Raw genomic sequence first — 12,288 nt, 5'->3', positions numbered from 1 at the left:
CTGTCTGGGTGTGACGGGGAGCTGGGGGGCTGGCTGCGACTGAGGGGTGCTGGGGGGGCAGGCTGGATGTGACGGGGAGCTGGGGGCACAGGCTGGGTGCGACTCAGGGGAGCTGAGGGGGCTGGGTGTGACTGAGATGAGCTCTGGGAAGAGCAGGGGGGTGGGCTGAGTGTGACTGAGGTGAGTTCTGGGGAGAGCAGGGGGGTGGGTGAGTGTGACGAGGGGAGCTGGGGGGCTGGGTGTCACTGAGGGAAGCTCTGGGGAGAGCCGGGGGATGGGCTGGGTGTGACAGGTGAGTTCTTGGGGGGTGTGGGCTGAGTGTGACGAGGGGAGCTCGGGGGAGAGCGGGATTGGGGGTGGGCTGGGTGTGACTGAGGGGAGCTCAGGGGGAAGTGGGGCTGAGTGTGATGAGGGGAGCTCGGGGAAGAGCGGGATTGGGGGTGTGCTGGGTGTGACTGAGGGGAGCTGGGGGGAGGGGAGTGGGCTGAATGTGATGAGGGGAGCCCTGGGGGGGCAGGCTGGGTGTGACGGAGGGGAGCTCAGGGGGAAGTGGGGCTGAGTGTGATGGGGAGTTGGGGGGGCTGAGTGTCACTGAGGGGAGCTGGGGGGCAGAGTCTCACTGGGCGGAGTTCTGGGGAGAGCGGGATTGGGGGTGGGCTGGATGTAACTGAGGGGAGCTCTGGGAAGAGCAGGGGGGTGGGCTGAGTGTGACGAGGGGAGCTCGGGGGAGAGCGGGATTGGGGGTGTGCTGGGTGTGACTGAGGGGAGCTGGGAGGCCTGGGTGTGACTGAGGGGAGCTCTGGGAAGAGCAGGGGGGTGGGCTGGGTGTGATTGAAGGGAGCTCTGAGAGCGGGGGGTGGCCTGAATGTGACGAGGGGAGCTGCCTGTCACTGAGGGGAGCTCTGAGGAGAGCGGGGTAGGCTGGGTGTGACTGACGGGCCGTGTTTGGGGGCGCGGAGGGCAGCAGGCAGGCTCTGGGGGCGCGGCAATACCTACCCACCAACCACCCAGTTTGGGGGTGGGGCGGGAGGACTAACAACAAGCCCCAGTTTTTCGCACCGCGGTTTTTGACCTAGGATCCCAGCCTGCCCCAGCTCCCCGCTCTCTCTCTGTAAGGGCTCCTCGGCAAGCTCGACAGGCGTCTCCACCAATCAGAACTAGGTGGCCAGCCAGCTGCGGGCCAATGTGGGACCGGCCCACCACTGTCGTGTGGAGAGGAGACTCCCGGGGGGAGTGGAGGGGTAAAGAGGCTGATTGGTTCCTCGGGACCGTCGATCACCAGTCTGAGGACAGGCGCCGGAACAGGTTAGCCAATCAAAGTGGAGGACGGAAGATGATGCCATCCTGGTAGACTGAAGCTTGGAGCCGGCGTTCGCTCGCCCGGTTAGTGTGGCAGGGCGGGTGGCGCCGCCATTATCCGTCCTAGCTGGCGTTGATTCTGATTGGTCGTTGTCCTCGCGGCCTGTCATAACCTCTCCCTGCTCTCGTGAGTGACTGGTTGTTTCCCATTGGTGGGCAGTGACCAGAGGTGTGCGCCAGGCGGGTCCGTTACAGGCTGCTGCGCGCGCTGAGGGAGGGGGAAGGGAGTGGGTCGGTGATGAAGGGAGGGACTGAGAGGGGGAAATGGCTGCCCGGCAGTGGAGGTGAGAGAATCTCATGGAGCCCCTCTGGAAGGGGCTGCCAGGGGGGAGAGGCGCCACTTCCCATGATGCCCTAGGGCGATGGAGTGGGGCTTGCCCTCCTCAGGGCGCCCGGGGGCGATGGAGTAGGGATGCTCCCCAATAATTCTGTGTCGGCCGTTGCACTGGGGGTTGCCCACCCCCCAGGATAGAGTAGGGCTGTCTGCTCCCCGACCCGTAATGCAGCGGGGCTGTGGATGGTACATTCCCAACAATGCACTGGGGTGCGGAGTGGGGCTGATTGCCCACTCCCCGCAGCGCATCAGGGCAGTGAGCCAGGGGCTGCCTGCCCCTCATAGCGTGCTGGGTTGATCGATCAGGGCTGCCCAGGCAGGATGAACCAGAGTGGAGGGTTCACTGTGCCCCTTCTCCCCCCACTGATGTGGTGGGCTACCTGCATTTATTTCCCAAGCGTGATGGGATGGTGCTTCTCCTTGACAGAATACACTGATGTTGGTGTGCTGCTTGTGCGACCAGAGGGTCAGGAACTTCAGGCGCTTTCAGATATGTGGAAATGGTTAAGAGACTTATTCCAGGGAAAGGACATATCCCAGAACCAGTTCTGGGGTATCTGGGGTTAAATTTGTTTGTACAATGCATTCCCAACATTCTCCCTTCTAGAGTCGCTTTTCTTGACATTTCCTTCACACGACTCCATCCCAATTTAAAATGTAGGTACATATCTGACTTGTTGTCTGCAGTCCTCTGTGTATCAGGATATACCTGAGTTCTTGCACTCCAACATGTTTCTTCTAAGAGTTCCTTCCTGCCATTGGACATTCCATATGTCGATCCTCTGAGACTTGTTTCTGCGTCAGTGTGCAACCAAAGTCTCCTCCTCTTCCTGACAAGTATAAAGCTGACATTTCCTCAAATGAATCACTTCTTTTGGAGATTGTACATCACCTTTCCGTTGCTGCCTTCTGTGTAACCCTAACGTTATAAATATTCCTTTGCTCCTGAAAATGGCAAAATTCTTAGTAAATATCTTGATTGATAGGGTGTACTTTTGTGTATGCATAATGTAGGGGTGTTTAATATATGGGAGATGTGCATGGTAATGTTAAATTATGTTATTTTAAAAGGAACATTTTAGTTTGGGTGTTGTAAATTGGTAGTTGGAGTTGTGGAAACTGTATGCCAGTATATGGTTTAAGAAAGAGCGGTATATAAGAAGCAGGAACCTGACTTTTCCTTGTATTTTACAGATGTCAACTATGCTGAGGTCTACATGTGTCCTATTTTGAAGTCTGGCTCCATGACTACATTTTGCTTCACTGTGAACTTAATCTTTTCCTGTACTTTACATTGTAGAGGTGCATATATCTACTGCTCTTAATATTAAAGCAATAGTTGATTATAAACCCTTCAGACTGACCTCTTGGCATCTTATTACTGTTTTAGATTTGCTTCTACTGCTCATTTTACAATGGTTTATTGCTCAGCTTTGAACTGTCAAAATGCTACGAGTGGGGTATATAAGAACAGTACAGTTACTTTCTATGGCTTTCCTTTACATAACAAACCTCTCTTGAAGCAGTGGATTCACAACATGGGTCGGGAAATGGGAACTCCATCAAAACATCAGCGACTATGTTCTAAACATTTTGAGGACAGTTCTTTTGAAATTGATCCTCTAAAAATTAGGAAAAACCGGCGCCTACTGAAAGAAGCAGTTCCCAAAAAATTCATTTTGGGTGAAGATGGAAACTGGCTTGTTGGAACACCTCAAAGTTTCTGTGGTGGAATAAGTAATAAAACTCGAAAACGAATCCGGAATCCTGAACATTTGAAGGTAATTTAAATATTTTATATTCTGTTTGTTTCTCTTAAATTAAGAGAGCATAATAAGAGAATACTTGGATGGGCATTCTCCAAGGGAACACCTAGGTGCTGCCAGAAATAAAAATATAAATGATTCAGTATGTTGCACTTTTTCCTAAGAGTTGTTACTTAACATTGTGCACCATGGAGTTAGGAGGCACATGGTTGCTGAACACTTGTGAATATGGAAAATATCCTGGTACTTTTCTCTTGATCCCGTTTCAGCTTGTGCATTTACATTCCGCCCAAGTAAAAATTTCTGTCTGGCATTTCAGTTGGCTACTGTACTCTTCTTTACTTCCTGCTCTAAAATGGATCCTGATCCTGCAAACCCGCACTCGTATTAGTGAGTAATCCTTACCCGTATGAATAATCTCATTTGATTTGGGATGACTTATTTGTAGTATAGAGCTTATACTGTGTATGTTTGTTGTGTACAGTATTGTTGTAGCCAGGATGTTAGAGAGATAAGAATGGGAGATTATATCTTTTATTGGACCAATTTATGATGGTGAAAAAGGCAAGCTTTTGAGCTACACAGACCTTTTCTTCAGATCTGGGCAGACCTTACTGGGGACTGTTAAATGGTGTCTTAGGCTTGGTCTACACTGCGGGGCATTGATCTAAGTCGATGTACTTAGATCTACTTACTGTGGTGTCTTCACTGTGGTAAGTCGACTGCTGACATTCCCCCGTCGACTCCAGTACTCCACTGGAGTGAGAGGCACAGAGCGCTCGGTGGTGGATTTTATTGCATCTAGTGAAGATGCGATAAATCGACCCCTGCTGGATTGATCGCTCTGGAGGTAAGTGTAGACATGCCCTAAGTTTCGATTCAGTTCAGTATCTTGTACATCAGTTTTGGATGGTGATCCTGTTTAGAACCAGATATTACAAACCATCATCTGCGTAGTGCTTACTCATGGAATCGTTTCCTAATGATTTGTAGAACTAGGTCCATAGATTGTACAATTGATAACATTTGTGAAACACTTAGATACCCATCTGAATGAAAGGCAATACATAAAGGCAGAGTGTTCGCTCCTAATATTACCTAATGGATACAGGCCACATGGGAACAATAATACTGATCGGGTAAGTATTGATACAACTTTACATGTAGTTTGTGTCCTTTAATATTAAAATTAATTGGGCGGGGAGCTACAAGTTGGATGTGAAATTGGCAGTCTTGGATGTATTTGCACTAGCTTTTCATTGATGTTTTGTTTTATTTTCTAAATTTTATGTTTATAACTGTAGGAACAAAAATATGGCAAACATCTCCTCAGAGATTGTTTAACCTGTGTGGAGGTTGTGGGTATTACACAAGATTCAAGGCCAAAAGAAGCACTTCTATCTGGGAAATGGAAGAGGAAGTGGATTTAAGAAACTGCAGCTATAATACTGTACCCAACTCTGGTCACCTCAAATCAGAAAGATCTAGATGAGCTGGAAGGAATTGAAAAAGGAGTAACAAAATAGATTAAAGGGTTGGAGGGTTTGATTTATATGGAAAGATTTACTAGAAAAAATATTTTTAAAATATGTATTGGTGAAGGAGTGATACAACAGTCTGCCAGTATTTGGAAGGTATAAATGCTAAAGAGGGAGAGGAATTATTCAGTGTGGTGCAAGAGAGTATAGCTAGAAGTAAAGAATTGTAAACGAGCAAAGGAAAATTTAAGTTGATTATCAGGAAAAAGAAATCCTGGCAGTGAGATCTATTAAAATGTGGAGTTACCTCATAGCTTGAGTCATTTAAAATACATTGGACAAAGAAAGCACTGGAGAATGTGCTGAAGAGAACAACTGCACTGAGTTTTAGAGTTTGGCTAAGATGACTTTGATAGTCTTTACTTCTACCTTTTGATTCTGTTGCTTGGGAAGTCATGATTTCAGTGAAGAGCTAAGGAATACCAGCTTGAAACGATTATACTGACTTTGAGAGAGACATAGTCATAGCAGTATAAATATCTAATTCCTCTTTGTAAAGGAGATATACAGTAGCATGAATGCCATCAGAAACATCCGGCAAATGACTGCTCATTTAAGGCCCTTGTCAGGATGTAATGAAAGATACTAAGTATGCAATATTTTTTATTTCAGGTCCCAGGGACATTTGATAATGTTGCAGCTCCTGAAAGGAAGAATTTAGAAGAGTGGCAAAAGGAGCTTTACAAAAAAGTGATAAAAGACAATTATGAATCTTTAATCTCACTGGGTAAAGGTAAGTTTTCACTCATTCTCTGAAAATTGTGAAATATGTACAGTTCTTGGGCTGGCTCTGGTCTGTTTTCTCAAATCCTTTGGGTATGTCTACACTACCTGCCAGATCGGCAGGTAGTGATCGATCTATCGCATCTAGTGTAGACGCAATAAAATTGATCCCCGATTGAATCATAGATTATTAGGGTTGGAAGGGACCTCAAGAGATCATCTAGTCCAACCCCCTGCTCAAAGCAGGACCAATCCCCAAATCCCTAAATGGCCCCCTCAAGGATTGAACTCACAACCCTGGGTTTAGCAGGCCAATGCTCAAACCACTGAGCTATCCTTCCCCCGAGATTGCTCTGCCATCAACTCCGCTTCCGCCTCTCGCCGCGGTGGAGTTCCGGAGTCAACTGGTGAGTGGCAGTGGTCGATTCGCCGCCATCCTCACGGCCAGGTAAATTGACCCAAGATACACCGACTTCAGCTATGCTGTTTGCGACAGCCCCCCCGCAGTGTAAACCTAGCCTTTGATTGCTGGTGGACCAGTTCTTAGATGCTCCAAAACCTTTGTGATAGAAGATCAACTCCATACGTCCTTTTCTGTAAAAGAAGATTGATAGACACAGTCATGTTTCTAATACCTCTATATCCACCACTTTCCTGCTGAGAATAATGCTTATACACTATTAGTTGTGTATGTTGAAGCCACATATACAGATGCTATTTTCCATGTGTGATGTGGATGAAACACTCCTTCAGTAAAGGATACTTTATTCTTGAAATATTTAAGTAATTTGTGATTATATCCTTTCTAATCCATATGCCAACTCTAAAACCAGAAAAAATGGCAATGGGAAAGATTAAATGTGTGTTCTCTTTCTCTTGAAGGGGATCTGGACTTTCAGCTGATTTATAAACTGCCAAGTGGTTTAGTACATGTGGTGTGATTGGGATTGTCCCTGAATTTCCTGAAGGGAGCAAAACTGATTTCCTGGCAAACATTCTACCTGTCTGCAGGATCTTTATTAAAGTAATCTGCAAATCATTTCTGATCTTTTCTAGGATTACTTCTATTTTAGCATGTGTTTTTTTTTAGTTCTAAGATTTTTTTTTAACTGCCCCCTCTCCCCCTTAGTTTGCCTTTTGGGCGCACACTTTCACTCTTGGCAGTTTTTGCTTAATTGTAGGTGAAAGAATTCCATCACAAACCCCATGGACCTTTTAATCATGAAGTTGTAGTGGGAGCTGCTTCTTGTCTGATTCCCTTCCTCCCTCTCCTCCCCTCCCCACCTCACCTCACCTCCCAGTACCTGGTCTGTGTACAGTTTTTATACTGACTTAACTGGTATGGGGGTTATCAAAGTAGTTAAATTGGTACAGCCCCATGTGCGGTGCTGTTTCAGAAAATTAGGAACACCTGTTGGGGAAAAAAACAACAGCTTCCTGTGAAATTTTTGATTTAAGTGACTTGCTAAGCATCACATAGGAACTCTGCTGCAGAGGCAGGGATAGAATCCAGTTCTCCATGGCAATATTCAGTGGCATTAACCATGAGGCCACCCTTTCTCTTCCTGCAATTCCCTGCCTCATTCGCTGCACACCTTCCAACTTCTGCAATAAATGAAGCAGGGGTCCTATGGACCATAACCTCTTTCACAACGCAACCCTGATCTATTGTCAAAGTACAATCCGTCTTTTACAAGGAATGGGGCAGGAGTTGTGTGAAAACGTAGTATATCATCAATAATTAAAGACTATCATAATGCATAAGCATAAGGGGGCTGAATTAAGATTATAGGCATCCTTCATTCATGCTTGACTTTGTAACCTTCATGTTCTTTTAATGTTTTTTAGATGTAATTTCTTAAGTATTCTTTTTTTTCCCTTTATTTTATCCTGAGGAACCATATTGTCCCTCCCACATAGGTCATCAGCAGAATTAGGATCTTTAGATCCATACAGACCTCAACTACTTGAGGTAATAGAGTAAGTGGAAGGAGTAGAAGGTTTTTATCGTTTGTGAGGATGTGGCACTAGAGGGGGATGGTACACACTTAGCTAGTGGGTTCACAGGTATTTGCTAGACAGCAAAGGAGTATTAAATTGATTGAATGACATGTGTTTTTCAGAGAGTGTTTTCTAGTATAGAGCCTTCCACCCTTGTGCTCCCAGCCTCCTGTCTGCTCTTATCCCCTGGCAGACTCCTGTGCCTTCTCCTACCCTCCAGTGTCTTCTGTCCCGTCCCCTTGCCCTAGCTCTGCATCTCTTTTCTCCTCACCTCTCTGCCTTTGAATCAGCCAGCTTCACCCTCCTCCATGCTACCTAGGTGTCAGCAGCAGGAGCATTGAAAGCATAGGAGAGAGAGTCTCCCTGCTCTTGGTTTTAGTGGCTGGTGTTAGTGTCCCCCAGCAAGTAGGAAGAGCAATTGCAGGGAAAGTCCTGTTCAGCCCATGCATCTCTGGGATAGAGCATGCTCAGTTGCTCTGTAGGGATGGTGCAGTGCCATCTTTCAGTACTTAGGAGTTGTGTGGGGAGGGATGGTTGTGTGGGGAGGAGGAGGAAAATGCAAGGGGCAGAGTTTAAATTCCAGTCCCGTGGGTTTTCCTGGGGAGGTCAAAACCACTGTTTTTAAACAGACATTAATGAAAACAGGGATTTTGACAAAAAATAAATAAGTAGACCAAAAGGTGAACAGACTCAGAGGTGACCATTTTTAACACTGTTACCTCTGCTTAGTTTACTTGCTACCTCAGCAATGTAAGCATCTTAGTTTCAGATAATGTGAAATTCTTTGAAGATTAAAAAATAATCAGTGAATATTAAGAAGATATTATGGGAATTTTTTTTATTCTTTGTCTAAACTATTCAGTCTCCAAACATGATATTCAGTCACGAGAAGAGCTATGTGTCAAGGCTCAGCGGGGCTTGGATGAAAGAGAAATGTCTATGAGACCTAGCATAGGTGAGTAATGGATTAAGACATCTCAGAAGAGTAAATGATTAAAGCTGGCAAGAGAAACCATCATGATGAACTCTTATAGTTTTGTCTTTTCTCATGTATTGCTATTTTATAACAAGATCTTCTCAGAAGTTCATTATAGATATGGGAACCAGTGAACTTTCTGGCCTAAGGCAGTATCTCTCCTTTCATCCCTCCAATTTTTGAGTGTTTGGATGAAATGTTGTGTTGTTACTAGTATCTTTTTAATATTAAAAATCACATACTGATATAAATTTACATAACCCTTTTTAAACATGGTATGACACATGCCCTACCTTGCAGAACATGTAGTCTGAGATGAAACATCTCTTTTGGTACTTATATGGCCACCATTACTATCATAGTGGTTGTGTGACATGGAAAAATAATTTAGGAAGGGTGCTGGTGGTGAATTATTATTAGTAAGGAGCGAGGGGTAGGGAGAATTCCATGAAGTGTTTTAACAGAAGGTCTGAAGGAGGCAAGAGAGGGTGCTTGGCAAAGAAGAGGGATGATATTCCAGATTTAGGGGCACTCTAAGGAGCAAAGCTAAGAATCGGAGAAGGGAGCAGTCAGGTGAGAGAACCGGGAGAAGCATGGGAAATATAGAGAGAGTAGGGGGAAAATGAGAGCAGAGACGTTGGAGACAGGATGATATATGCCTTGAAGGAAAGGACATATTTCTATTTAATGCAGTAAAAAAGAGGGAGCAAGTGAAGGGGGAAGGGAGTTAGGTGATTCAGTTTGAGTGACAGGGAGAAAGATGACACTAGCTGCAGATTTTTGTATGGAGTAGATTGGAAGGGGTTTGAATCCAGGCAGCCACAGAGAAGGTTACAAAAATCAAGAAGTGAGATGACAGGTTTTGTCTGTAGCAATAGAGAGGCACAGGTGGATTTTGAGGGTATTAAAGTTGTAGAATCATCATTACTGGTGATATTCATGGCTTCTACTAGGGATGGTTTACGAAGTCAAATCTATCTTGTTAAAATGCAGGGAGATAGATTAGATGACATAATGTGGAGTTCTTTCAATCTAAATTATTTAAACTTGGCAGCTTATGAGAGGCATTTTATATGCAAAAGTTTGAGTGACATACATTATTTACTGGTCCAATAAGTTATCACTTTTCTGTTTTTTGTTTCCCTCAAGGAGCAATATGACCTACAAGCATTTTGTGATTATGGATCAGGAATGTTTTATTCTTAGGAGATTTCCTTTTCCCAAGCTGATGAAATGAATGATTGGATTCTTTTTATTCCAGTGGATGATGGGATTGTGATCAAAACTGAAGTGCAGGATAATGAGGAAGCTCCAGGAAATATGGAACTGCATGGATCATTTTCAGGAAGATCAGAAGACCTGGTTTTCCAAACTCCTGACAAGGGAATAACTTGTGAGAGTCATTGGAGCATAGAAACACAGCCAAGTAATCTTCCTGGAAGCAGAATGGGTAACTCTACTCTTGGGAAAGGAGATTCCAATAAATTCAAAGGTATCCTTTTCTACCAGGAGACACCCACAGGAGAGAGACTATACCTATGTACAGAATGTAAGAAAACCTTTAAGTTGAAAATAGGTCTTTTAAAACACAAGCAAATTCATGTAAAAAAGAGTCCGGTATCATCATACATATGTACAGACTGTGGAAAAAGCTTTGGTCGCCATGCAGATCTTATTAGACACCAGAGAACTCACACAGGCGAGAGACCCTATAAATGTACAGAATGCGAGAAAAGCTTTACTGAGAAACCAAGACTTACTAATCACTTACGAACTCACAACATCTGCCTGTAACCACTGTGGCAAAGGCTTTATGGGAACTGATTTTCCACTCAGTCATCAACAAATCCATCAGAGAATATGGACCATACACATGCACCAACTGTAGGAAAAGCTTTTGTGTAAGAAGACATTTTATAACATTGAAATGAACTCAAGCATGAGATGGACCTGTCATTGTAGCTCATCTGTTTAAGCCTTGAGAAGCAACTGAATTTATTAGCTATCAAAATGATTCATGCAAGGGGGAGAACAGACATATAAAAGTGTATTGACTATACCAAAAATGTCATTAAAAAACATTTTCTAAAATACCAACTAACCTATACTAGAGAGAGACTGTATCATTGCAGAAAATGTGGGAGAAGTTTGACATGAGGAACCTTTGACCACATCACCAGAGAATTTATGGAACAGAGCAAGATAATTTTAGATAGAAATTAGAGCTTCAACGAGCCTTAGATCAGTTTAAGAGGTTGGGCTTCTTGATGTTAAAAATAGGAAATAAATGGTAAAGTCCATTAAGCACAGTCAATGACAGTGGTGTCAGCAGTGAAAGAACCAAGGCATGTTAGTAGGCCGAAGACAAAATGTAGTTCAAACTTCCACAATTTAGAGTAATTTACAGCACATGAGATGCAGGCTTCATTTTTGAGCTCCTGGAAGAGAAAACAGAAATGGATAATGTTCTCCTTTCTGTTGCTTCTGTGCAACATGAATGATGGGAGGCAAAATTTATGTGGGATTATTCTTCTCTCTAAACCAAAAGCAGCACTGGCACCAATTTCAGAGAAAGCGTCAACAGATGGAGATAGGGGAAAAAAACAGTGGAGTCATCTGCTTAAAAATACAATCAAACACAGGTCAGAAAATCTTACCAGACCTGTGCATCTTGTTAAACGCCTTGCTTAAAGGTGGCCTGCAAAGAATTAAAAAACACCTGTTTTTGTGCCCTTTTTGTTTTAAAACCTTATGATGTGGACTTTCTTGCCTGGAGGGGGCGGGAGCAGGGAAGGGGGTGTTAAAATAAATCCTCCAAATTCTATAGGGTATTGATTTTACCATTGCCCAATTGTGCCTATATTATGAGCAGTTAGGGAGAACTAAAGAGAGGGGAAAAGAGTAAAATTTTGTATTGTATGATCAGCTGTTACAGTGAAGAGTGCTACATTGTAGTATACATAATAACATTTGTTTCCATGAATGATGCCTGGTAACTAGGGTAGCAAGGTGCCTGGTTTTCGACTAGAAAATCCAGTCAAAAGGGGACCTGACAGTGTCTGGTCCGATCTACGGACCGGACAACCAAAGTCCCGTCACTGAGGGCGGGGAGGTGTGTGGTCACTAATCTGTGCCAGCTCCTACTCAGCTGGGGCCTCCTCCTACCTGCGTTGGGTGGCTGCAGCTCCCAGCCCTAGCTTTGTAGGCGTGTCCCTCCTGACCGGGGCAGAGAGGCAGAAAGGGGAAAAGCAGCAAGTGACTGGGGAGGAGGGAAGAGAAGCGAATGGGGGTGGGGCCTTGGGGGAAGAGATGGGGCAGGGGACGGGTCTTGGGGGCAGGGGTGGGCTTGGGGAGCTAGGGCAGGTTGGTTCTAGCTGGAATGTCCAATTTTTAAATACAAAGTTGGCTACCCTACTGGTAACTGAACTAATGGGGAGATTCGCCAAGATTTTTATTATTCTAATTGCTCTTAGTCTTATTTTTCCTCTATTAAATGTTTGTATTATTACCTAGCAGGTAAGCAGTTAAAATAATTAATTTTGCAAGAAGCACATTCAATAGAGCAAAAGGTGGTCCATGGACTGCTTGGCA

General features: G+C 44.5%; 1 protein-coding gene across 12 annotated transcripts; it reads left to right on the top strand.

Annotated features, from left to right (window-relative positions):
• Window positions 1–1,183: 1,183 nt before the first annotated feature.
• On the top strand, window positions 1,184–11,998 carry LOC115645291 (zinc finger protein 674-like). Of its 12 annotated transcripts, none has more exons than XR_003998704.1 (6): window positions 1,550–1,643; window positions 2,888–2,995; window positions 3,327–3,474; window positions 5,610–5,730; window positions 8,584–8,676; window positions 9,959–11,998. XR_003998704.1 is itself a non-coding variant. In XM_030549715.1 (5 exons), the coding sequence occupies exons 2-5, from the start codon at window positions 3,109–3,111 to the stop codon at window positions 10,489–10,491; spliced, it is 1,113 nt and encodes a 370-aa protein (XP_030405575.1). In that variant the 5' UTR covers window positions 1,184–1,305; window positions 2,888–3,108; the 3' UTR covers window positions 10,492–11,998. The 12 variants fall into 12 exon arrangements, 9 of the variants coding, with proteins under 9 accessions (XP_030405575.1, XP_030405573.1, XP_030405572.1 ...); XR_003998703.1 differs by adding an exon at window positions 6,603–6,744 and having other exon boundaries at window positions 2,888–3,474; XM_030549715.1 differs by lacking the exon at window positions 1,550–1,643 and adding an exon at window positions 1,184–1,305 and having other exon boundaries at window positions 2,888–3,474.
• Window positions 11,999–12,288: the final 290 nt, after the last annotated feature.

The sequence above is a fragment of the Gopherus evgoodei genome, chromosome 2, assembly GCF_007399415.2.
Source record: "Gopherus evgoodei ecotype Sinaloan lineage chromosome 2, rGopEvg1_v1.p, whole genome shotgun sequence".
Classification (NCBI taxonomy): Eukaryota; Metazoa; Chordata; order Testudines; family Testudinidae; genus Gopherus; species Gopherus evgoodei.
This window is presented reverse-complemented; position numbering and strand designations above follow the sequence as displayed.